Source organism: Mobula birostris, chromosome 19, assembly GCF_030028105.1.
Source record: "Mobula birostris isolate sMobBir1 chromosome 19, sMobBir1.hap1, whole genome shotgun sequence".
NCBI classification, from domain to species: Eukaryota; Metazoa; Chordata; class Chondrichthyes; order Myliobatiformes; family Myliobatidae; genus Mobula; species Mobula birostris.
Genome location: NC_092388.1, coordinates 9,290,832 through 9,318,813, shown reverse-complemented (window position 1 = coordinate 9,318,813; position 27,982 = coordinate 9,290,832). Strand labels below are relative to the sequence as shown.

General features: G+C 42.6%; 1 protein-coding gene across 1 annotated transcript in view; it reads left to right on the top strand.

Annotated features, from left to right (window-relative positions):
* The first annotated feature begins 1,542 nt into the window (after positions 1-1,542).
* The window catches only part of chn2 (chimerin 2), a 267,250-nt gene continuing 240,810 nt past the window's right edge, over positions 1,543-27,982 (top strand). The window contains exon 1 of the mRNA XM_072283192.1: positions 1,543-2,166. Within this exon, the coding sequence (XP_072139293.1) occupies positions 2,121-2,166 (46 nt within the window). The 5' untranslated portion in view covers positions 1,543-2,120. The remainder of the gene's footprint in view (positions 2,167-27,982) is intronic.

Below are 27,982 nucleotides of genomic sequence, written 5' to 3'. Positions count from 1 at the left end.
CGCAGGTCATGAAATTTGCTGTTTTATGGCAGCAGTACAGTGCATTCATTCATTCGTTAAGTGCAGTATCATAAGATATAGGCAATCACGGTCTGTCCATGACCAGGATTGTTCTTGACAAATTTTCCCCCAAAGTGGTTTGCCATTACCTTCTTCTGGGCAGTGTCTTCACAAGACGGGTGACCCCAGCCATGATCCATACTCATCAGAGATTGTCTGCCTGGCGTCTGTGGTCACATAAGCAGAACTTGTGATAAGCACCAGCTGCTCATACCTGCTCCTATGGCTTCACCTGACCCTGATTGGGGTGGGGGTGGGCTAAGCAGGTGATACATCTTGCCCAAGGGTGACCTGCAGGCTAACGGAGAGTAGGGACTATTGACCTTTTGTAATTTATAGACTTTTATGTGTTTGCACCATACCACTGCCAATAAGCCACAAATCCCGTGTTGTTCTATCCAACATTGTGGGGCTTCCCCTTTATCCTCAAACTGTGACCCCTCGTTCTGGACTTTCCCCAACATCGGGAACAATCTTCCTGCATCTAGCCTGTCCAATCCCTTTAGGATTTTATACGTTTCAATCAGATCCCCCCTCAATCTTCGTGGTGAATCTGTGGAATTCTCTGCCACAGGAAACAGTTGAGGCCAGTTCATTGCTGTATTTAAGAGGGAGTTAGATATGGCCCTTGTGGCTACGGGGATCAGGGGGTATGGAGGGAAGGCTGGTGCGGGGTTCTGAGTTGGATGATCAGCCATGATTATAATAAATGGCGGTGCAGGCTCGAAGGGCCGAATGGCCTACTCCTGCACCTATTTTCTATGTTTCTATGAATACAGCACTATGTCGGCGCCAGAATGTGTGGCGACACTTGTAGGCAGCCCCCAGCACACCCTGAGGTTGTTGTGTTGGTCGTTAACACAAGCAACACATTTCATTATGTGCTTTGATGTACATGTGATAAATAAATCTGAATCTGAAACGTCTCATCGCGTGTCAGCGATAATAAACCTGATTCTGGGAAACGTGGATTAAGTTTAGAGTCAAGTGAATCTTTTGTGGGAATATTTAAGAATCTTTGGCTAAACTCTAAGAACATGTCTGCACACATTTTGAGCCCTTGCTACTTCCAAACTTCTCTTAAGTTTTGTGAGTGTATGTTGAATACACAGTGTACGTTCCATATCAACCAAAGAGAAATCTTACATGGCATGTGGCCAGCTTTATCCTGCCAGAATCAAAGTGGATCCTATATAATACTTGCATATTATATATACTCGATTTATATTTTATATTTGCGTTGCAGATCATATTAAACACTGGCACAAGCGCAATACCATTAAAAGAAGCAGGCACGGAGTATTCGCAGGGATTTACTGCAGCCACAACGAATCAAAGTGGATGTAAGCTCAGAGCTCCCAATCAGCGGCGGGACGGGGGCTGGGGTTAGCGGTGGATCACGGGAGCTGTAGTCCATTGTTCCCTCTGCCCTACCAGGAGTGGACGCGCCGGCCGAGCGAGGGGACAGCAGATCCCAGAAGGCGCCGGGTCGGCAGTGGAGGAGGTGGGCAGAAATGTCCAGCCTGCTCGCAGCCTCCGGTTGGGCGCTCTTCGTTTGCTTTCTGCACACATGGTACCGGCCACAATACTCCCTAGACTGTTTGGGAAATGGCGCAGGCAATAATATAACACTCGCGTTAGATAAAACAAAACACTCCTGCGTTATCAGAGCCTCGTGGACTGCAGTGTGTGTGTGGCTCCTGGTTTTCTTTCTATCCTGTCATTTTTTTTAAATCCTGTGGACTGTTGGGGATCGCGGAGCGCAGTCTGAGTGAGCGAGGCAGCCCCCCGACTCGGGAGCTGTGGCGCTCATCACTTTGTTACAGGGATAATCGAGTTGGAAACATTGTACCGCAGCCTGTTGTGTGGGTGCCGGATGGCAGAGGCTGTCCAGTCGCGCACACGCTCTGCCCCGGGAGGGGGAGTTTGACGGAGGGGAGCGCACCGACTCTGACAGTTCAGGAAGTGGTTTGAAATGGGCTACACCGACACTACACGGAAAAGGTCGCCGGCGTGTCAGCATTAAAATCCGCAACAGACCGGCGGCAGATCCGACCAGAATGGCATCAAGTAATTCGAGTTTATCTGGCTCATCAGTCTCGTCAGGTAAGGGCAAAACGACAAATGTAGGGATTCTCTGGAGCTAACTGTGTGCTTATATGTCGGTGGCGCTAGGTGAGTGGTGCCTGACGTTTTTTTGTTTAAGCATCTAATCCATGGTAACATGGTGTTTACTGGACCGTGTTTTCTTCATAAAATAAAATCAGCTGCTTTGGTGAAATGTACATTCATTCTTTAAGACGAATGCTTAATAACATTAGCTTTACACAAGTCACTGAAAGTCCTTGCTCCCCAGTCTCCAAAATAAAACGCCAGTCCTTTTCAAGCTGTAGTTGTGCCCAGTAATCGCTTCATTTGCTGTGCACAGAGAGATGAGTTTTGGCCGTCATTCGGTTACAGAGCAGACAGCAGCTGTATAATTCTTCATTACATTTCTCTCGAGCTATAATTATACACGCGAATTACTAAATGAGTAGCCTTTTTACTTTTGTAAACATTTAATGGTGTATCATTATTTCTAATAATATTAGACATTTTCTTTTCTTAAAGAGAAAATGCTCGGACGAGGCATAAATTAACTATGCTATGTTAATTGAATAAACAACAACTCATGAAGCTGTTTTATAAGAGCACTGTGATTGATACTGTATGGTAAATTAATAGTTTTTCACCACGATTCAAATTGCTGCTTTTGACGATGTGTTTTCTCTTCAATAAATGTTGGGGAAATAGGGGTAAGGAAGAACACCTTTCTTTTTGAAATTTAGCCATAATTGGGTCAGAACAATCAATTAAAATGTTACAGCAATATTGGGACATTATGGCAGGTCGAATCTTTGCGATCTTTTGGAATATTACAAACTCCCAGGGCTTAATTTGCAAGGATAGCTGAAGTAGAGAGTAGTTAAGATGATTTTTAATTAAAGTGACAAAGTTTCACCTAAGTGAATTATCCTGCTGTTTGCTTTCCTGGGGACTTGTATGGGAAGATAATGATGATTAATGGATAAAGCAGCTTCATTTTATATTGTCACTTCTAATTTCTTTAAAAAAATCTGCAGAATGGTTCCATTTTATTTAAAAGTAATTTCAATAATTATCGTATCTGATAATATGAGTCAAGAGTATTCCTGATTAGGGAATAAGTTAATATCAATAATATTATTAGACTTACAATGACTTAAAATGCTTTATAGGTGAAATATACTTAGTTATACTCCACCGCCTTTTACGTACAGTATTTGATATTCCCGTTACTGCATGGTAAACACTTCAGAGCACTTTTTATAACTGTTTCTGTTGTAAGTACAGGCTGGTATTTATTTGTGCACATTTTATTCCATATCCATATTTTAACCTCAAACTTTGTTTTACATAATTCTTTATAAATGTATATTTTTGCTGCATGTCACCCCCTGACCAACACACCAGAGCAAATTCCTAATACCATGCAAATTAAACTGATCGCTGATGTAGGCCTCTTCTATATTTTGTAACATTAAATTGACCAGCTCTATAAATTACATTTGTATTCTTTTAGAGAGCAGAATGATACTTGTTGATGCCACGCAATTCTGTAAAATGTACAGTTTATTGATTTGCAGAGTAGGAAAAACATTGTGAAATTTTTGAACCTTTCCAAATCAAGTTCCAGATGCTTTGATGCTTAGCTGTTTTGCGACCGTTTGTGATCTGTTTAGTTAGTTTTTTATGTGCCGCGTCGTCTGACGTAGATCATGGTCTTTGATCATGATTGTTCTTGGCAAATTTTTCTACCGTAGTGGTTTGCCATTGTCTTCTTCCGGGCAGTGTCTTTACAAGACGGGTGACCCCAGCCATTATCAATACTCTTCAGAGATTGTCTGTCAGTGGTCGCATAACCAGGACTTGTGATATGCACCAGCTGCTCATACGGCCATCCACCACCTGCTCCCATGGTTTCACACGACTCTGATCCATTTGGGCGGGTAGTAAGCAGGTGCTACACTTGTCCAAGGGTGTCCTGCAGGCCAGTGGGGCACCTTACACCTCCTTTGGTAGAAGTGTATCTCCCTCTGGCACTCAAATTTGGTTTTTTTAAAAAAATAGCTTGGTACCTCACTATGATAATCTGGCCAATACTGGCAGTTGGATATATTAGTGCCATACCAGCAGGTTCTGGAACAGTTATTAACCCTCAACCATCAGGTTCTTGAACCAGAGGCAACTCGACTCAACTTCACTTGTCCAATCGCTGAAGTGTTCACAGAACCTCTGGACTCTCTTTCAAGAACTCTTCATCTCAAGTTCTTGATATTTATTGCTTATTTATTTGTTTGTTGTTTGCTTTTTTTCTTTTTGCGCCATTTATTGTCTTTTGCACGTTGGTTATTTTTCCGTCCTGTGTGCAGTTTTTATTGATTCTGTTGTGTTTCTTTGCATTTGCAAAGAATTCCCACAAGAAAATGAACTTCAGGGTTCTATAATGAATTTACTGCGAACTTTACAAGTGACATTTGGGAATCCATTTTTTAAAAAAAAGTGAACACAAGTATTATGGATTTGCATTTCCGTTGACTGAAGTGATCCGGATGTGTTCATGCATGCTTCCACTCTGTTTGGCTGACTATGTTTTTAGTAAACTTCCACAATGTCTGTAGAACGACTTTATTTTTTAAAACAAACATATTGCTGTTATCCTTTGGAATAAGATTAATTTCTGTATGTGCAATCTTGGTCTTAAAATGAATGAATAAACAGATCGCAAAATGTCGCGGGGCTGACATCACAGTGAGTCAGCTGGGAGTGTATTCTGGCTGATTGAGAGAAGCTGTGCTTATGTAAATGGTTGGAAGCTTTAGTGTTAGTTCATGAAGATGACAGTAGCTTAAAATGGGTTCTGTGAAAATGGTCTTTTATACACTCTGTTCAGGTGACTGCAGTCATATGTTCAACATCAAAGTGATGGTGATGGAAACTTCCTACGGTGACACTTGGCCATCCATCTACCTCGTCTGGAGATAAGGAGATATAGGGGAAACAGGGATGGAGAATGGTGAAAAGTGTGGGGCAGTTACCAGAAGTTTGAGAAATTGATGTTCATGCCATCAGATTGGAGGCTACCCAGACAGAATATAAGGTGTTCTTCCTCCAATTTGAGTGTGGCCTCATCACAGCAGTAGAGGATGCCATGGACTGGCACGTTGGAATGGGAAGTGGAATTGAAACGTGTGGCCACTGGGAAATCTGCTTTTTGTGGCAGATGGAGCGAGGCTGCTCGACGAAGCAGTCTCCCAATGTATGTCGGGTCTCACCGATATACAGGAGGCCACACCAGGAACACTGGATGCAGTAGATGACTACAACAGACTTGCAGGTGAAGTGTTGCCTTGTCTGGAAAGACTGTTTGGGGCCCTAAATGGTAGTGAGGGAGGAGGTGTAGGGACAGGTGTGGCACTTGTTCCGTTTGCAAGGATAGGTACCGTGAAGGAGATCGGTGGGGAGGGACAAGTGGGCAAGGGAGTTGCATGGGGAGCGATTCCTGCAGAAAGCAGAATGTTGGGGGAGGGAAGAACGTGCCTGATGAACAGCTAATTCTTCCTTTTGTAATGCAAAGCACCACGGATGCTGGAAATCTGTGGGGGTGGGGGGTAGCCAGTAAATGTTGGAACTAGCAGGTGAGGCAACCTTTCATGGTCCCAGATAACATCCTATACAATTAGGAAATCTCACCAACGCTGCTACTTTCTGAAGAGAGCTGGTCTATGCACATCTATACTCGCGTCCTCCTGCAGATGCACAGTGCAGAATATCCTAACCTGCTGCGTCACTGCGTAGCATAGAAACTGCGCTAAGTGAAAAGGGAGACTCTACAACAGGTAGTCAAAACTGCCCAGTGCATTACTTGCACCAGCCTACCCACCACCAAGGACAGAAATACAGAAAAGTGCTGTAAAAGGGCCGGTAATATCATGAAGCATCCCACCCACCCTGCTCATGGGCTGTTTATCCCACTCCCATCAGGAAGGATGCTGCGAAGTATCCACACCAGGACCGGCAGACTCGAGGACAGTTACTTTCCCCAATCAGTAAAGCTGATCAGCATTGTAATACATGGATCTATTTCTTTTAGAGCAATGACTCCCCTTAGCACTATATATTGATCTGTCATCTGTGCGTGCACATTGGTCTCTCCCTCTCTTTCACTTCAATGTGAATGCACCAGTTAAAGGCACCTCCCACGTGTGTGCTTTCATTTATTCGATATGCAGTTGTACAGACACAACAAACACCTCCACTCACTAACCAACCCACCCCTCCACATCCCAACCAGCACAACTTTATCATTTCCAGTCAGAGTCAACTTATGTCCAGACACTCCTGTGCCTGGTGTCACTTTTTAGACATGCAACCAATTTATCTTAAACATATCATAATACAGATTCCATCTTATGTACTTATATTTAGTGTGGGTTTTTTGTGCTGCATTGAATCCAGGGTAACAATTATTTTGTTCTCCTCTGCGCTTGTGTACTTGAAATGACATTTAACAATCTTGACAATTAGGCAGCACCTGTAGTGAGAGATACAGTTAAAGTTTCAAGGTAGTAATAATGAGGGTTGGAGAGCATTTTCTGTTCACCATCCTCATTTGGTATGAGTATCTCTGTTTTGCATCGTGCAATGCACTTTAATGTCCCCCTCCCCCACTGGCTATAACTTCTCAACCTCACAATTTAAAGACCACCATATCTCCACTGTCCTTGTTATCTGCGACAGCTTGTTTACAATGAATATCTTTTGTAATATTCCTTATGGGCTTTTCTCACATTGAATTGTTATCATTGTATTACGATCATAAAATAAAGGAGCAGAATTAGCCCATTTTTCCATTGAGTCATTTCATCATTTCAACTCCCCATAACCCTTCATGCCCAGACTAATCAAGAACCTATCAACCTCTGCCTTAAATATTCCCAATGACGTGTCCTCCACAGCTGCCTGTAGCAACAAATTTCACAGATTCATCATCCTCTAGCTAAAGAAATTCCTCCTCATTTCCATTCTAAATGGACGTCTCTCTATTCTGAGGCTGTGCCCTCTAGTATTAGACTCCCCCCACCACAGGAAACATCCTCTCTACATCCACTCTGTTGAGGCCTTTCATCAGTTTATAGGTTTCAATGAAACCCCCCTCTCACTCTTCTGAATTCCAGCTCAGAACCATCAATTGATCCTCATATGGTAACCCTTTCCTTCACATTCTTGAGAATCTCCTCTGGACCATCTCTGATGTTAACATGTCCCTTCTGAGATAAGGAGCACAAAACTGCTCACAATACTCCAATTGAGGCCTCACCAGTGCCTAATAAAGCCTCAGTATCACATCTTAAATTATTACATAAGATCTGTACAGCAGCTAAAAAGAGGCATTTTGTGGTAATGTTAGCTCACTCCACATTTGAGCATGGTGTATGCATTGAAGTTGCTCTGCAAGAACTTAAATAGAAACAGGACTCAGCCTTCTGGGCTCTAGTGTCTGCGTCAGTAAGTTCATGGATGAACGTTTATCTCAGTGTCATGTTCCTGCAATTGTGCCATAACTCTTGATTAACATCAAAAAAATCTATTGATCTGCAACTCTACTTAGTGGCTTAAATGCTCTCGCAATAAAAGCCAACCTCATATGTTTTCCTAAATGTTCCCCTTATTGGTTATGTTAACGACCAGTGTCAAGTTCAGTGGTTACTTTGGATGTGTTCTGCCTCAGAAGCAGTGGTTGTTTTTAACAAATGCTAGATAATGAATAGATAAGCTTTGTCAATAATTATGTGGGAGTTCTTGTGGGTTTTATGTTACAAAGTACATCATGATCCTTTCTTGTTCTGTGATCTTTCGAAGTCTAGAGAGATGATGGAGGAGTCTTTGGTAGACTGTTGGAATCTGAAACTGCACATTACATTGGGAAGGCAGTAGCTAATGCCGTAAGCCATAGTAGCAAAGAAGGCCATTCAGCCCATTAAGTCTGCACTACCATTTGATCATAGCTGATTTATTATCCCACTCAATCCCATTCTTCTGCCTTCTCCAAGTAACCTTTGATGCCCTGACTAGTTAAGAATCTGTCAACCTCTTCTAGTGGCTACTGGCCACTATAATAGTCTGTAGCAATGAACTCCACAGACTTGTCACTCTCTGGCTAAAGAAGTCTCTCTTCTCTGTTCTAAAGGGATGTCCTTCTACTCTTAGACTGTGTCCTATGGTCTTGGACCTTTCCACTATTGGAAACATCCTCTCCATGTCCACTGTGTCTAGTCATTTCAATGTTCAGTAGGTTTCAATGAGATTCCCCCCCACCCCACCCATTCTAAAATCCAGTGAGTACCGACTCAGACCTATCAGTAGGCAGCCGTCGATCCCAAGGGATCATGGGTTTGTGCCTCTGGTGGACTGTGTCCTCTCCAGGGCACAAGCCTGGGTGGGAAGGTTTGAAGAACCGGCTGTTGTCCATGCAGCGGGTTCCCCCTCTACACGTCACTGATGTAGTCCAAGGGATGGGCAAGCACTGATACAGCTTGGCCCCAGTGTCATCACAGAGGTTGCCAGAGTGAAGTTGGAAACAACTTCAAACTGCCTTAGGGACCCCAGCTCCGGATTTCTTCCTCGGGGTTTACTCCCGAAGCCTTTCTCATGGGTGGGTATGGCTGCAAGGCAGAGGAGGTTTAAAGTCAGAGTTTTCCTTCTCCTAGGCGGGCTGCCGTCCAAGGCTGACGAGCCCCACCTGCCCAAAGCAACTGGTTTTGAGGCACTAGTGGTCCGCCTTTGCCCCTTCTTTGTCAGTAGAAACAGATCAGCCGGGCCTAGTAGCTAAGCCACACGTGAAGGCTAAGAGTTGGACTTGGTTGTCAGAGACTGTTAGAGTCACGCGCCATTTGGATCACCTTATAGATAGTGGGAGCTTATCCCCACTACCACTCCGGCTATGACAAGCTTAGGAAACTCATCAAGCATTCCATATATGTTAACCCTTTCATTCCTGGGATCATTCTGCTATTCAGTAAAAGACTTGCAATGCCACAGGTTGGCCTTGAACTCATCCAAAATCGGTACTTAATTTTTATTCTTAAAACCAAACTTTAGTGTTATGAAATGAAGATATAATGTATGCAATAAACTGAAGGGGTTTGGCAAAATGCCTCCTCCATCACAATAAGTGAGAAAAGACCCATGTTGACTGGCTAGCAGCTCTTAAATTTTAGGATTCGTTTGTGAGTTCTGCTGCCGGTTTTCCAGGTGCTTTCTGGACAGGATTCCCCAGACCTGGTGCAGGATCTGAAAGAACTTGGATTTGAAAAGGTGATGCCTCAAGAAGTGGCATTTTTTATATGAAGGGCCTTCACCACCCAGAGCATGCCCTCTTCTCATTATTAACATCAGGGGAAAAGCCCAAAGACACACACTCAGTGTTTTAGGAACAGCTTCTTCCCCTCTGCCATCAGATTTCTGAATGATCCATGAACACTCCCTCACTATTTGCTCTCTGTATCCAGTCTTTATTTCCATTTTTTGTATTTCTTATTGTAACCTGCAGTAATTTTTATGTATTGCTCTGTGCTGCTGCCAAACAACAATTTCACAACATGTGTCAGTGATAATGATTCTGATTCTTAAGGGGTGGGGGGGGGGAGGGTTATAGGGCTGCAAAAACGCCAGTTATTTATTTGAGTGCTTTAGAAACTCAGCCACAGCAGGGAAAGGTTATCCATGGAGGAAGGACTTTGCTGTCTGTCAAAAGATTCCTAGGGCTTTGTGTGTGGGGTTTGTCCTGGCCTGCCCATGTTACCTTTTTACATTTGTTAAGATGAGGCAAAGTTATTTCCCGCCTCCAAATACTCTCCTGCCCTCGGAACTTTGCTACTTGGCTCTTGAATGATTTGAGCCGGTGAGATCTGGCATGGATCTGAAGAAACGTATGGGGATTGAGTTCAAGATTGCAAGGAAATGTTGCTGCTCTATAAAACCTTGGTAAGACCACACTTGCAATATTGTGTTCAGTTCTGGTCACCTCATTACAGGAAGGATGGGAAGCTTTAGAAAGTGCAGAGGAGATTTACAGGGATGCTGCCTGGATTGGACAGCATTCCTTGTAAGGATAGGTTAAGCAAGTTAGGGCTTTTCTCACTGGAGTGCAGGAGAAGGAGAGGTGATTTGATACAGGTTTGCAAGATGACAGACTGGACAGCCAGAGACTTTTCCCTATGGCAGAAATGGCTAATGAAAAGGGGCAGAATTTTAAGGTGATTGGAGGAAAGTACAAGGGGGTCTGGGTGGTCTCAGAGGTGATGCTTTACACAGAGTGGTGGGTACGTGCAACACACTGCCAGGAGTGGTGGTGGTAGCGGAAATATCAGGAACATTTAAGAGACGAACACATGGATGAAAGAAAACTAGAGGGCTATATGAGAGGGAAGGGATGGATTGATCTCAGAGATGGTTAAATGTTGGCACAACATCAGATGCTGAAGGGCCTGTACACTGCTGTCATGTTCTATGTATTCTTTGGGATAAAAGGTGAATACCAATAACCAGACACCAGCGAGGAAACACAGGCACTAATGGCTGCATTGAGGCCCAACTTAAAATGAGGATGATAAAATTCAAATGATTATTAATACATGTAATGAAAAGGCTTGTGTGACAGCAGAACAAAAACATGCTGGGTAAAAGTGCACAAGACAATGTGACTGGCTTTGCTTATGCAGATGGTACGGCCTCTCACTTACACTGCTGTAATCAAGTACAGTTATAAACTTCATGTGCAACTGAGCCCAGGTGAAGAACTGAAGCACAGAGGCAAGTAAGAAAGTGGTGCCCTGGGCTTGGATAGGAATACGAAATGTGCTATGTAATTTGTGTTAGCATATTTAATGATTTCAGAAGTAATGAATACTTGTTTGAAATTGTACAAATTATTATTTACACAGCATGTGTTCAGTGTGGTTGGAAATACAAGCAAAGACTGGGACTACTTTGGGAGAAAAATAAACTTGCGTAATTGCTTTCCCTCTAGGGATCAGTCTTCAGTGAGTTGTGATTGTGTTTCAGTCGGTATAAATAGTGATGCCTCATTTTCTTTTGGTTCAGGCAGGTTTGATGTGGCACTGTACAGATTCATTAAGTGCAGGATTGTTAATTATGGTAGTTAATCAGCTAATCTCCACATCAAAATGGGAGTATAATATACGGAACAGGTTTTAAAAAGATTAACACACATAAAATCCGAGAGAAACCTCAGCAGGTCAGGCAGCATCAATAGAAAGGAATAAAGAGTTGACACTTCGGGATGAGACCCTATTGTCTTAACACAGAAAATAAATAACACTTAAATATCTAATATCAATCGCTTTTAAGCTCATTAGATGGGCACTTTCCATAGATAACCAATCTAGGTGGAATATTTTGATGTGGCAGCTGGTTCATTGTGATGTCAAATCAGTATTATCCAAACATTGACTTTTGAAAGTAAGAAAATTATGTTTCTCAGCTTCACCAGAGAGCCACAATTTCATGAACTATTTTATGCCATTCTCACGCCTGGATTTCATAATACTGAAGTTACTTTTTAAGATGGAAAATGGAGTCCTAATTTTGGATGTGTCAGGGCCAACCTGTGGCAGTGCAAACTTTTTCTTGAATAGCAGGATGATCCTGGGAATGAACGGGTTAATATACGAGGAGCATTTGGTGGCTCTGGTCATGTACTCACTGGAATTTAGAAGAATAAGTTAAGTAAATTAGATGTACATGTACAAACCTGAGATGTATTTTCTTGCGGGCATACACAGTAGTTACAAGAAACTCAATAGGATCAATAAAAAACTGTACTCAACGGATGTACAAATGTACAAAAGATCACAAACTGTGTAAATACAAAATAAATAATATTAAATAAAAAAAACAAAAAGCAGGAGGAGGAGATAGCAGCGCGCTGTGCGCGTGCAGCCCTCCGGTGAAAATGATATCGTATCCGTTGAATAGGGGCCGTGGACAATTCTGATTTGATGGAGACAGACGTGAGAGCACAGAGGAACATCTGGAGAAATTTCTGAAATGCAGGTTCACTGCTGTTGATACTGCGCGATCGAGAATCTTCCGGAGGGAAGGCCTCAAAATCCCAGGCTTTGCCTGCTGTTGGCAACCAAGATTGAGGTGGAATCGTTTGGATAGAGATGGTGCTTGGCATTCGGTGTCGGAGAGCTGATCGGAGGCTCGAAGTTTTTTGGACGACTCAGAGTCAGACTGTGGTCGGGCATGGCAGGGAGAGTTTTTCTTCCTTCTTCCTTCTTCCTTCTCCCATCTGCGTCAGATGTGGGACATTTGAGAGACTTTGAACTTTTTACTGTGCTCATGGACTGTTCTTCATCAAGTTATGGTATTGTTGCACTGCTGTAACTGTATGTTATAATTATGTGGTTTTGTTAGTTTTTTCAGTCTTGGTCTGTCCTGTGTTTTGTGATATCACAGCGGAGGAATATTGTATCATTTCTTAATGCATGCATTACTAAATGACAATAAAAGAGGACTGCTTGTCTTCATAATCTAAATATCGAGAACATGAGATGAAGAGTCCTTGAAAGTGAGTACATAGATGTGGGAACAATTCAGTGACGTGGTGAGTGATGTTGAGTGAAGTTTTCCCCCTCTGGTTCAGGAGCCTAATGGTTGAGGAGTAATAACTGTTCCTGAACCTGGTAGTGTGGGTCCTGAGGCTCCTGTATCACCTTCCTGAAGGCAGCAGCAAGAGGAGGGCGTGCCCTGGTTTGTGGGTATCCTTGACGATGGATGCTGCTTTCCTGCAACAGTGCTGTATGTGGATATGTTCAATGGTGGGGAGGGCTTTACCCATGATGGACTGGGCCATATCCACTACTTTTTGGAGGGTTATCTGTTCAAGGGAATTGGTGTTTCCATACCAGGCCATGATGCAACCAATCAATAAAAGTCTCTGCCTCACATCTACAAGTTTGTCAAAGTTTTAGATGTCTTTGCAAATTTCTGAGAAAGTAGATGTGCTGCCTTGCTTTCTTTGTAATGGCAGTTGCGTGCTGGGACCAGGTCCTCTGAAATGATAACATCGAGGAATTTAAACTTGCTGACCCTCTCCACCTCTGATTTCCCCTGATAAGGACTGGCTCATGGACCTCCAGTTTCCTCCTCAGTGAAATCAATAATCAGCTCCTTAGTCTCACTGGCATTGAGTGAGATGTTGTTGCTATGGCACCACTCAGCCAGATTGTCAATCTCTCTCCAAAATACTGATTCGTCACCACCTTTGATTTGACAGTGGTGCTGTCAGCAAACTTAAACATGGCATTGGAGCTGTACTTGGCTTTCGGTCATAAGTATAAAGTGAGTAGAGCAGGGGGCTAAGCATGCAGACTTGTGATGCACCTGTGCTGATTGAGATTGTGCAGAAGATGTTGCCAATCTGAACTGACTGGTGTCTACAAGTGAGGAAATCTAGGACCAATTGCACAAGGAGGTATTGACGCCAAGATCTTGAAGCTTATTGATTAGTTTTGAGGGGATGATAGTATTGAATGCCGAGCTGAGGTCGATAAAGAGCATCCTGATGCTCTTCCAAAGTTGAGTGAAGAGGCAATGAAATGAGAAGGGGATTATCATTGAAACCTACTGAATATTGGAAGACCTAGGTAAAGTGGACATGGAGAGGAAGTTTACATTTGTGGGAGAGTCTGGGACCAGAGCATCCAGCCTCATAATAGAAGGGCATTCCTTTAGAATAGAGGTGAGGAGGAATTTGTTTAGCCAAAGGTGGTGAATCTGTGGAATTCATCGCCACAGATGGCTGTGGAGACCAAGTCATTAGATTTTTGATTAGCCAGGGTGTTAGCGGTTACGGGGAGAAGACAGGAGAATAGGGTTGAGCAGGGAAAATAAATCACCTAGGATTCAGTGATGGAGCTCACTTGATGGGCCAAATGGCCTAATTCCACTCCTTTGTTTTATAGTCTTTTATTGCATATTGCAGCATACTACAAATAATTGCAGAAGTTATTTGGATTGTGCACCCCAAATCTTTCTTTTTTTGCATAGAGGAGCAGAAATCCAGAATTCTCTTCTTCAGACTTCCAGGAGATTTCAATATGGTTTCTGTTAGATATTAATTTTGCAGACCTTATGGTTTGAGCAATGACTCACCACACTGTGTTCCAAAAGATAATGGATTCTATCACTTTGGCAGAGTTGATATTTTCAGTCAGAGTGTGGGATTGTGCCCTTTGGAAATGCTTCAGCTTAATGCTGTCTGGATTAGAGAGCATGGCTTAGGATAGGTTGAGTGAATTGGGGTATTTGATTTTGGGGTGAAGGTGGATGTGAGGTGACTTGATAGGGGTGTACATGATGCTAAGAGGCATAAATTATGTGGGCTGCTAAGACTTTTTTTTCTCAACACAGAAAAGGGGGCGTGAATTTAAGGTGATTGAAGGAAAGTAAAGGGGGATGTCAGAAGTAAGTCTTTACAGAGAGAGAGGTATGTGCAAGGAGCTCCCTGCTGGGGTGGTGCTGAAGGAAGGTACATTAGGGACATTTAAGAGACTCTTAGATAAGCACATGAATCATAGAAAAATGGAGGGCTATGTGAGAGGGAAGGGTTAGTTTGATCTTGAGTAGGTTAAAAGGCCGGGTTAACATTGCGGGTGGGCATAGACTTCCAAATGCTCCATATTGGTTATAAGTAACTGTTGAACGTATCTGTATAACTTTCACAAAAGTGTAGCTCAAGGCTTGAAGTTTGATGTAGCTGATGCTGGCATGGATCCATGCTTCGTCATTTACAAAGTGACTCATGGCTGCTGCATCAGTAATGACTTAATCACAGGATAACCGTCCAAAACTTGTGTCTCTGTGTTACGAACAAGACAGGAGGATGCCGAACAATCACATTTAATTGTACAGTATTGCAGTGATTTCTAATAGTCAGTAAGGATATTTATTTCAAAAATTAAAGATTAGCTTTATTTCTCGCGTCTACATTTTGCATTAAATAAGCTGGGGACAGCCCGCAAATGTCACCATGCTCTGGTGCCAACACAGTATGCCCACAATTTATAAACCCTAACCCATACGTCCTTGGAATATGGGAGCAAATGTGCGCGGTCACTGGGGGGACATCCAAGCTCCTTTTAGACAGCGGTGGAAAACAACACCGATCGGTGGTGTCTGGTGCTGTAGAGTGATTACAATAACCATTATGCCACTGTGCTGCCTGCCCATCTTGTACCTCAGTCCAACATTTCAGATGGAATAATAACTTGCAATCTTTTAAGTCGGAAGAGAAGAAAACAGTTTAACCTGCACAAGAGCTTTGTATATAATTTATGCTGTGTTTTAGAAGTGTCACTAGAGTATCTTACTTTGTGCTATCAACGTTATTTTCAATACCTGTCCACATATCATGACTCAGAGACTCAAGGACACAGGGTCTCGGAGACAAATCTCAGCCAGCTCAATGGCAGGTGCACTCTTCCCTGCCATCAAGGACATCTTCAAAAGGTGTTGTGTCAGGAAGGTAGCATCCATCCTTAAGCACCCTCACCACCCAGGACCTGCCCTCTTCACATTACTATCAGAAAGGAGGTACAGGACCCTGAAGAACCACACGTTTTATGAACAGCTTTCCCCCCTCGGCCATTAGACTTCTGAATGGTCCATGAACACTAACTCAGTTTTTTTTCTTTTTGCTCTGTCTCCGTCATTAAATTGCAGCAACTTATTTTATGTTTTGCTCTGTACTGCTGCCACAAATCAACATAGTTCCTGACATTAAATCTGATTCTGATTGACTCCAATTCCTTGCTCTAATCAAGAGACCTGTTATGCCTGCTGGTGTTTAGGGTAGCCCTGAGGGTCCTCCATCTCTCTCTTTCCTTGATCATCATGTCTTGCTCTTGGTGGTGTTCAGGGCATCCTTTATCATACCAGTAGCTTCCTCCTTGTGGTTTTCGCTACCGTCAGCCTTGTAAGTCCTGGACAGAGACTCAGGAACACCCGACGCACTCACGTGAAGAAGGATTCTTCATTGCTGGGTTATTAGCCCTGAGCTGAACCCCCAAACCTGGAGGATCAGTGGAACACTCTTAGTCTGGCCCCTACCTTTTGATCTGTTTGGCATTGGTGACTCTATCAAGCCTTGTCTCCAGCCAGCATAGCTCGTGGTTAAGCTCGATGCCACCAAAACACCAGGGTCTGGTTAGGTGCCTGGGGTTGGGTGGCAAGTAACTAAGGTAGAGGCCAAAGATCCTGAAAGTAACTGAGAGGAAGGGCAAAGAGCTTGGGAGTGGCAAGTCTGACAATCCAGTGCTGTTGAGGTCTGATAGTATAGTATCAGCAATATGGTATCAGGGCCTACTCTCTGTTTTCCTGTACCGTTTTGTGATGTTGACATGACCATAAGAAAGCAACTTTTCCATTCTCAAGCCTGTATTCCCAAAATCTCTAATGATCTAGTTTATATGTCCTCAAAAGCACTGTTGAGGTCAAAAGTCATCTAATCATGTTATGAAGGATCCTGCCCCATCACACCCCCCACCACCAACTTCACATCACCTAGCATCACTGTATGTACAAACAAACAGTCTGTGTATAACATTTATTTGTTTTTCTTGGACCCATCAAGGTTTTGGGACGTAGGCTGCCGAGAGCAGCTCATCATTCCTGTTCTGGGCCAGTCTTTCAAGTTGTCCACGTGTAGCCCATCTTTGAAGATCCTTCCTCCCCCAAAGGATGTGGTCTTTGAAGCGTCTGTTGGTGTTTCCATAGTTCAGGGTTTTTAAGACCATAAGACGTACGAGCAGAATGAGGCCACTCAATCTCATACACCTGCCTTCTCACCTTATCCTTTGAAGCCCTGACCGAACAGGAAATGATCAACTTCTGCCTTAAATATACCCATGGACTTGGCCTCCGTCATAGTCTGTGGCAGAGCATTCCACAGATTTACTACTCTCTGACTAAAAGAAATTATTTTTTTTATCTCTGTTCTAAAAAGTCGCCTGTCAATTTTGAGGCTGTGCCCTCTAGTTTTGTATCCCCCACCATAGGAAACATCATCTCCACATCCATCCTATCTAGTCCTTTCAGCATTTTGTAGCTTTCAGTGAGATCCCCCCGCATTCTTCTAAATTCCAGTGAGTACAGGCCCAAAGCTGCCAAATGCTCCCCATTTGTTAACCCCTTCATTCCTGGAATCATTCTTGTGAACCTCCTCTGGACTCTCTCCAATGACCACAACATCCTTTCTGAGATATGGGGCCCCAAAACTGTTAACAATACTCTAAGTGCAGCCTGACTAGTGTCTTGTAAAGCCTCAGCATTATCTCCTTGCTTTTATATTCTATTCCCCTTGAAAGGAATGCCAGCATTGCATTTGTCGTCTTTACCACAGATTCAACTGGTAAATTAACCTACTGTGAGTCTTGCACGAGAACTCCAAGGTCCCTCTGCACCTCTGATGTTTGAACCTTCTCACCATTTAGAAAATAGTCTGTACTATTGTTTCTTTTAGCAAAATGCATTATCATGCATTTCCCAACACCATATTCTATCTGTCTAAGTCCTGTTGCAATCGCATTGCTTCCTCAGCACTATGTACCCCTCTACCTATCTTTGTATCATCCACAATCTTTGCCACAAAGTCATTAATTCCATTATCTAAATCAATGACAAACAAGGTGAAAAGTAGCGGTCCCAATACTAGCCCCCGAGGAATACCACTAGTCACTGACAGCCAACCAAAAAAGGCCCCTTTTATTCTCTCTTGCCTGCCTGTCAGCCATTTCTCTATCCATGCCAGTATCCTTCCATAGGATTTTATCTTGTTAAGCAGCCTTGTGTGTGGCACCTTATCAAATGCCTTCTGAAAATCCAAGTAAATGACATCAACTGTCTCTCATTTATCCACCCTGCTTGTTACTTCCTCAAAGAACTCTTAACAGATTTGTCAGGCAAGATTTCCCTTTGAAGAAACCATGCTGACTTTGACTTACTAATCTCCAAGGACCCCGAAACCTCATCATTAATAATAGACATGAACACTGTCCCAACCACTGAAGTTAGGCTAACTAGCCTTTAACTTCCTTTCTTTTGCCTTCCTCCCTTCTTAAAGAGTGGAGTGACAGTTGCAATCTTCCAGTCCTCTGGGACCATGTCAGGATCAAGTGATTCTTGAAAGAACATGATCAATGCATCCATTATCTCTTTAGCAACCTCTCTCAGGACTCTGGGATGTAGTTCATATGGCCCATCTTAAGACCTTTGAGTTTGCCTAGTACCTTTTCCTTTGTAATAGCAATGGCACTCACTCATGCTCCCTGAAACTCATGGACCTCTGACACACTACTAGTGAAGCCAGATGCAAAGTACCCATTAAGTTCCTCTGCCATTTCTTTGTCCCCCATTACTGCCTCACCAGCATCATTTTCCAGTGGTCCAATGTCAACTGTCACCTCCCTTTTACTCTTTATATAACTGGAAAAAGCTCTTGGTATTCTGCTTTATAATATTGGCTGCTTTGCCCATATATTTAATCTTTTCCCTTAAAGCTTTTTTAGTTGCATTTTGTTGGATTTTAAAAGCTTCCCAATCATCCAACTTCTCATTCACTTTTGCTATCTTACATTCCCTTTCCTTAACTTATGGAAGCAACACACATACAAGTTGCTGGTGAACGCAGCAGGCCAGGCAGCATCTCTAGGAAGAAGTGCAGTCGACGTTTCAGGCCGAGACCCTTCGTCAGGACTTGCTAGCTCCATGCCCAAGCCTCCTCCTCCTTTCGCAGCCTGGCTTGGGACTGGCCATGGCAGAGTTAACTGTTACTTGAGCATTGTGCTTTGTAAGATTGTTTTTATACTTATTATGTTTCTTTTTGCTTTTTATTCTGTTCTTTATCCTTTTTTTCTTAAAATACCACATCAGATCCCGAGTACAAACATTTTGTTCTCCTTTACAGTCGTGTTCTGAAGAGTAACAATAAACAGTCTTGGATCTTGAATTCTTAAAGCCAAATAAACAAATTGTGCTCATTCTATACTGACATCCTCAAAATAGCCCTTTGTACCCAGGTCTGAGCTGCAGTGTGGAACTGATGCAGCCCAACTCTGTCACTAGTGAGAGTGGGATTTTGTACAGTGGCTTCACACTTGATATGTATGCACCTGAGCCATATTTTGTTTGGGACTGTTGCACCCTGAGTTCTTCTCAATAATCTTTGGAGAAGGTTCTAATGTCAAGATATTCCTCAATGGGCATCACTGATTTTCTGATCTATTGTGCAAGGGAAGTATCATTGCAAAAATATAGTTATAGTCTTTCTGGGGATGACGATGTGCTGGATTAACCATCGAGAGGAATAGAAAGTCAATGTTTTGGGCTGAGACCTTTTATCAGGACTGGAAGGGAAGAGGGAAGAAGCCCAAGTTCCTCTTTTAATTATTATTCCATTCCTGATGAAGGGTCTTGAGCTGAAACGTTGACTCTCTATTCCTCTCCATTGATGCTGCCTGACCTGTTGAGAACCTTCAGCATTTTGTTTGTATTACTTTGGATTTCCAGCATCTGCGGAATCTAAAAGTTGCTGGGGAACGCAGCAGGCCAGGCAGCATCTCTAGGAAGAGGTGCAGTCGACGTTTCAGGCCGAGACCCCTCGTCAGGACTAACTGAAAGAAGAGCTAGTAAAATCTCCTACTAACTCTTCTTTAAGTTAGTCCTGACGAAGGGTCTCGGCCCGAAACATCGACTGTACCTCTTCCTAGAGATGCTGCTTGGCCTGCTACATTCACCAGCAACTTTTATGTGTGTTGCTTGAAATTCCAGCATCTGCAGATTTCCTTGTATCTGCAGAATCTCTTGTGTTTATGAAATTGTACACTTATCTGTGGAGGTTCTGCAGTGAGTTAAAGTACAGTACTACTGTGATTGTGGGGAAAGATGGCAATGAGATAATTAAAAATGAAATAATTAACATATTAATTATGTCTTCATAACCCATTGTTATATTTTGAGTAATTTCTCTTATCCGTCTAGTGCTAATGTGAGGGAATTAAAAATTTGCACAACTGTCTACAAGGAGTTTGTATGTTCTCTCCGTAACCATGTGGGTTTCCTCCGGATGTTCCAGTTTTCTCCCACGTTCCAAATGTATACAAGTTAGGAGGTTAATTGGCCACTTGGTGTAATTGGGCAGCACAGGCTCTTTGGGCTGAAAGGGTCTGATACCGTGCTGTATCTCTCTCTGAATAAACTCATTTGCATGTGTAATCATTTCTTTAGTGCGCAAGATGAGATATTGATCATATATAGATGACTGTTCTTATGTACACTGTTTCCTTAGGAACAGCACTGGCATTGCCATTCCATTGAAACTTGTGGAATATTCCTATTCAAATGAACATATTTTATTTGCTGTTTGCTGCTGGATGCATTGCTTCCATTGTGTGTATGTAACTTAAATCCAGTAATTATATTTTGCTTCAACCAAGCTGGGTTCAGGCCAGGCCGCTCTTGCTGTGGTCAAGTCCTGAACTTAACCAAGTATATTGAGGATGACTTTGAAATGCGACAAATTACAGGGGCAGTATTCATTGACTTAACAGCAGCATACGACACTGTGAATCACAGAGGCCTTCTACTGAAATTATCTAAAATGTTAAGGAACGAAACCAGAGTCAAAATAATAAGAAGCCTCCTAGAAAATCATAGATTTTATGTAGAAATGAATGGAATTAAGAGTAGGTGGCATCCACAAAAGAATGGACTACCACAGGGATCAGTCCTGGCACCTCTACTATTTAATGTCTACACAAACGTCCAACCAACCTTTCCTAACACACGCAGGTTTATCTATGCAGACAACCTATGCATAGCAACACAAGGTAACTCCTTCCAAGAAGTTGAAGTACGACTTACAACAGTCCTCGAAGCAATGAAGCAGTATTTTGAAAAATGGTCTCTGAACCCAAATCCATCAAAAACTCAAGTGTGTGCATTCCACCTGAGGAATCGAGAGGCAGCTCGGAAACTCGATCTTCTGGTGTGGGAAGGAGCTTGAACACCATCCGACTCCAACTTACCTGGGTGTAACACTGGATAGGATGCTCTCATTTGCCACCCACATCCAAAAACTCCGAGGGAAAGTTGGCGCTCGTAATTCTCTCTTGAAAAAATTAGCAGGCACGAAGTGGGGGGCTAATGCTCACACACTTGGATCAACTGCCCTTATGCACCTGCAGAGTACTGTGCACCTGTGTGGGGCAGATCAGCCCATGCGAAGAAAATAGACCCGTTGCTCAATGAAGCCTGCTGAATAATCACAGACACACTGCGCCCCACACACACTAACATCATTTACAGACTTGCAGGCATTGCTCCCCCAGAGATCCGAAGACACACTACAACAAAAATTGAAAAAGGTAAACAGAACTCGATCCACGGCACCCACTACATCATCATGTGCCAGTTTCTAACTGCCTAAAATCGAGGAAAAGCTTTGCTTCAGTGGAGGAACTACCACACGGAACATCCCCCCAAACATACAGGCTTGACCTCTGGCAACAAACAGAAGCCAGAACCCCACCAAACAATACAGTGCAAGACCCCACAGAAATGTTGCCAGACGGGGCACTGCTTGACAGATGGAAGTGGTGCACTCTCAACAGAGCGAGAGCGGGTGTTTGTAGGACGGAAGACTATATGGTGAAGTGGGGTTTAAAGACCAGCGAATCCTGTGAGTGTGGCGAAAGGATGCAGAACATTGAACACTGCCCACTCTCACCTGATTTAGCTGACACTGACCTGCTCAACATCAACCAAACAACACTAGAGTGGCTGGCTGTCTGCTGTGACAAGCTATGATGATGATGCTTCTTTTAATAGAACTTGTAATAGCACTTCGGTGTTTGTTTATAGTTTTTTTCACAAATTCTATTGCATTACTATATTTCCAATTGTATTTCACTAGAAAAACAGAAATCATAGAACACCTCAGCACAGTACCGGCCCTTCTGCTCACCATGTTGTTCTGACTTTTTAACCAACTCTTAAGATCAATCTAACCTTTTCCTCTCATGTAACCCTGCATTTTCCTATCGTCCATGTTGCTAACCAAGACTTACTTAGATGTTCCAAATGTATCTACCACCACCCATCCAGAAAGAAGAGCCCCAGCTGGCTAAAGCTATCATGAGACAATAAATGTAAGAAAATGCATTCAACAGTTTATAATATCAGATCCAAAAGAAAAGTTGTGCTCCACTTCCACATAGCAAGATAATGTTTTCATTTGATCCAAAGCTAAGTGAAACTGTGTTTCTCAGGGACTAAGGGGCAAGACACTGTGTGTGTGTGTGTGTGTGTATGTATGTATGTGCTGTCTGTGTCTGCGTGTGGTGTACAGTGTGAATCCCCATAAAATATAGGAACAGAATGAGGCCATTTGGCCCATCGACCCAGCTCCCCCATTTCATCATGGCTGATCCAATTTTCCTCTCAGCCCCAATTTCTTGCCATCTCCCCATATCCCTTCATGCCTTGACCAATCTAGAATCTGTTAATCTCTGTTTTAAATATACATAAAGATTTGGCCTCCACAGATGCCTGTGGCAAAGAATTCCAAAGCTTCACCACTCTCTGGCTAAAGAAATTCCTCCTCATCTCCGTTCTAAAAGGACACTCGCCTATTCTGAGGCTGTGTCCTCTAGTCTTGGATTCTCCCACCATAGGAAACATCCCGTCAAATCCACTCTAACAAGGCCTTTCACCTAATGACTCCACAATCTCTTCAGCTGCTTCTTCCAGAACTCTGGCGGGTACACCATTTGGTCCAGGTGACTTTATCTACCTTCAGACCGTTCAGTTTCCCAAGAACCTTCTGTCTAGTAATGGTAACCACACACTTCATGAGCCCTGACACTTGGAACTTCCACCAGACTGCTGTTGTCTTCCACCGTGAAGACTAATGCAAAATACTTCAGTTCATCCAGTATTTCGTTGTGCCCCATTACTACCTCTCCAGCATTGTTTTCCAGCGGTCCAACATCCACTCTTGCCACTCTTTTACACTTCATGTATTTGAAGAAACTTTAGAAGATTGAGAAGCCTTTAACAACCCAACAAAAGGCAGCTTAAAAAATCACTAAGGTAAAGATGGAAGCCAGCTAATAATATTAGAATTTAGAATTGGGAGAAAGGGAAGGAGGAAGGAAGAGTTGAGCAGGTGAGGAGAACAAGTGATGAGAGGGGAACCAAAATGGGAAAAGAGAAAAGGAGAGAGGAAGGAATAAATTACTGGGTGTTAGAGAAATGTACGTTCATGCCATCAGGTTGGAGGCAATCCAGATAGAATATGAGGTGCTGTTCCACCAGCCTGAGAGTGGCCTCATTGTGGCCATGGGTCAACATGTTGGAATGGGAATGGGGAGTGGAATTAAAATGGTTGGCCACTGGGATCTCCTACCTATCACAAATGGAGTGAAGACTCAGAAACTCTTGTGATTTTAACTCATCTATTTATTTGCAACAATCACTTATATTTATGAAATTGCTTTAGATACTTTCAGTTTTTCATACTAATAGTTTATTCAATTCACCTTTGATTCCTTGTTGCAGGTACTGATAAGCAAATCTAATCAAACAGACATGTAATTTGTATTGTCTTACATTGGCACACAAACCAATTTCTTACAAGTAGTAGATACATAATAGGTTTCAATTACAATGTGAAGCAACAATTCATGTGAAACAACGTTTGAATTAATGAGGCGAGGAGGATTTATAATGGGAGTAAAGAACTCAAGTGATGAGGAGTTTGGACAGCTTACACAATTGATAATAAGTTTGTGAAGGATAGCTGTGGCAAAATCAAAGTAAATTTATTATCAAAGTGCATTAATATACTGTATACTACATTGAGATTTGTTTCTTTGCAGGTATTTGCAGAAAAATAAAGAAATACATTAGAATTTAAGAAAAATATGCAAAAGCAAAGACTAATAAACAACCAACGTGCAAAAGAAGACAAGCTGCGCAAATAAACAAAAATGCAGAGATTTTGAGACGTAAAATCCTTGGAAGTGAGTCTGTAGGTTATTGAATCAGTTCAGAGTTGTGGTGAGTGAAGTTATCCACATTGGTTTAGGAGCCTGATGGTTGTCGGGTAACATAATTTGTGGAAAGTACATAATTCACGGCCACTGACATTGATTTGGAGATTAACTTTAAGAGGCTGGTCTGATGCGATGACGTAATTACGTAAAGGATGGTTACTGCGCTTTGTGTTCAGTGTTTGGATTACAATAAATGAGTTACTACGGTTTTGCTTAAACATAAAGCGCCTACGCCATTTTATTTGTGAAAACCTACAGGGTAATAATTGTTCCAGAGCCTGGTGGTTTGGGACCCAACTGTGCAACTTTTTTTTGCCCAGTGACAACAACATGTGCGCACTGATAATTTCTTCAACAAAAACAGTATAAGTAAGCCAGTTCTAAAATCTGCAGACAAATCTTCACAAACTCCTTGTTGTCAGCCCCGTCTGCATCACAAACTGGAAAAGGAAATGTGATCGTGTATGATTGTGAAATATATTTAACATGCCAACAAGGTAGAAGGTACATAGTTTAAATTCCTATGAGCACTAGTAGCAAAAGATGTGTGTGTGTGTAGACCTTAGAGGGACATTGGACCCAAGGCTTCTGTACCTCCTGCCTGATGGTAGTAGCAGGAAGAGAGCATGCCTTAGATGGTGGGAGTCTTTGAAGATGAATGCTGCTTTCTTGTGGCACTGCTCCTTGTAGATGTGCACAATAGTGGGGATGGTTTTACCTCTCTGATGGTCTGGGCCGTATCCACACTGAAAGATTGAGGATGAAGGTTGGTGGCTGAAAGAATTTTGAAGAGGAAGGAGGGGTGATGAGCTGTATTCTGACTTGCCACAAGTGCTGAATGTGCGCTAAAGGTACGAGCAAAAATACTTGCAATTAATTGGAGCCAAACGGTGGATTGATACTTTATAAAAAAAAAATCAGAATAACCATAAAATTGATGCTTCGAGGGAAAGGGCATTTGTGGAGCTCAGCAAGGTCAATGAGTCAATAACATGCTGGAATTTGCAAGGAGCAGTATTTGGCTCCCTGATCATACAGAAAATGTATTATGTTCCATGTAGTTCATTTGGCATATTTTCAAGAGCTGGTAAAATTCTGAATCATTCCAGCTTAATTAGATGCAAATGTAATCTATGATAATTGTCCACATTTTCCATAACAGTCTTTGAGTGATGTGATGTAGTAATTTGTTTTAGCTTAGCCTGTGGTTAAGGGAAATTGCCTGGTTCAGAGAGATTTTATTTCTTCGGTTTGTTTATTTCTCAAAGATTAGGATGCTTTTGACCCAACTTGATTGGTCTAGTAGAAAGCTTACGTTAAACAAAGCGCATCTACAATGTGGTATTGTTAATGTTGTTATTGTAGGATCCCTGCCAATCAATGTGCTGTGAATTAAGTAAATATTCATTTGGAAAGAGTTGCACTGCAAAATTAAGTAATGTCACTGTGCAGATGGATGAAGGGTCTATTGTGTAAAAGCTGGGGTGATAGAGGAATAGTTGAGAACAAGTGCTTAGTTGGCCGGGCAAGGAGACATTTCAATTTAGCCTGTTATTCTTGAATTAGACCATAAGAGAAAGGTGCAGAATTGGGCCGTTTGGCCTATCAAATCTGCTCTGCTGTTCATTCACGGCTGATTTATTTTCCCTCTCAATTTTCCTGCCTTCTCTGCATAACCTTTTGACGCCCTGACTAATCAAGAGCCTATCAACCTCCACTTTAAACATACCCAAAGACTCAGCCTCCACAGCAGTCTATGGCAATGAATTCCACAGATTCACTACCCTCTAGGAAAAGATATTCCTTGTCATCTTTGTCCTAACCAGTAATCTTCTATTCTGAGGCTGTGGCTTCCAGTCTAAAACTCTCCCACTATTGGGAACATCCTCTCCACATCCACTCTATTTAGGCCTTTGAATATTCGATTGGTTTCTATGAGATTTTTCCCATAATCAGCTATATTTTACTTACACATTGGTTTTATTCTGACTTGCCCATTAACATATATGCTGTCTGATCTGTTTTATACCACCTGAACATGGCGTCGTGTTTATAAATACAGAGGCATATATGAAGCTTCATATAATGCCCATGTCAGAGTGTAGATGGTGGTTCTGAGGTTAGCAGTAAGCCACAGCAGATAGTAAGTCAGAGCAGTAGCCAGACAGCTCGTCAGAGGAGGGTTAGAGAAGCATCAAAGTGCTCTGGAAGGCACATTACACTCTGGTGAGATGTGCTATCTACATTTCCCATATCAGAGCACATCATTCAACCATGAATGGGTGTTTTGAGACTTTCAGAGTAAATAGGGGTTTCCTCCAGTAAGATCTGAAAGTGGATTTCTTTGTCTCAGTTTTCTAACTTGTTCTGGTACTTGGAACTCCTGTGGGTGTCACTTAACAATCAACAAGGGAAGAAACTAATTAAGAATTTACCCCAGTTTTTCCCCCCACTTTAAAAAAAACACAAATTTAAAAAATAAACTTCTGGTTCTCTGAGTGCATTTCTGTAGAGCGCTGCCTCAGAGTGCAGAATAAGGTGTTACAGTTATAGGGAAGTGCAGTGCAGGCAGACAGTAAGACACACGGTCATAACGAGGCAGATTGTGAGGTCAAGAGATGATCTTATCATTCGAGGGGTGCTGTGTAATAATAAAACAGTGAGATAGAAGTTGCCCTTCAACTTGTGGTCCATACCTTCAAGCTTTCGTGCCTTCTGCCGGGTGGGGGTTTTTCTTTGATTATGTTGGGTTCTTTCACCGAGGAAGCGAGGTATGGGCAGAGTCCATGGAGAAGAGGCTGATTTCCGTAATGTGTTGAGCTCTAATCACAACTTGCTGCAGTTTCTGGCAACCCCGGCAGAACAGTTGCCAGCCTATCCTCTGGTGAGCAGTCACAGTCAATGTGAAGAAGCACAATTGAATCAATGAAGGACCGCATATCGCAAGATGGACAAACAAGCAATGTGCATGGACAACAAACTGTGTGCAAGTACGTAAGAGGGAAAAAGTAAATAAGCAATACTGTATACACCACGAGCATGAAATGTAGAATCCTCGAAAGTGAGTCCAAAGGTTGGAGGAACAGATCATTGTTGGGTTTAGTGAAGTTATCCCCTTTGGTTCATGAATCTGATAGTTGAGGGGTAACTCTTCCTGAACCTGGTAGTGTGGGTTCTGAGACTCCTGTACCTCTTCCCAGTGAGAAGAGGGCATAGCCTGGACGTGGAGGACCCAACGGCCTGTCTCCCACCATCGAGGGCAATTTCAAAAGGTTGTGCCTCAAGAAGGCAGCATCCATCACCCAGGACAGGCCTTTTTCTCATTACTACCATCTATGAGACGGTACAGGAGCTGAGGACGCACATTCAATGTTTCATGAACAGTTTCTTCCCTTTTGCCATCTGATTTCTGAACAGTCCATAATAAAATAAATTTATTATCAAAGTACATATGTTACCATTTCCAACTTGGGATTCATTTTCTTACATTACCCTACTATTTTGCTCTCTTTTTGCACTATTTGTTTCTTAATATGGTCTCATCGTAATTTATAATTTTTATGTATTGCACTGTTTTTTAAGGCATCCGTTAGTCTCATGAGACCATGGATTTGCGCCTTGGAAGGTTTCCAGGGCGCAGGCCTGGGCAAGGTTGTATGGAAGACCAGCAGTTGCCATTGCTGGAAGTTTCCCCTCTCCAC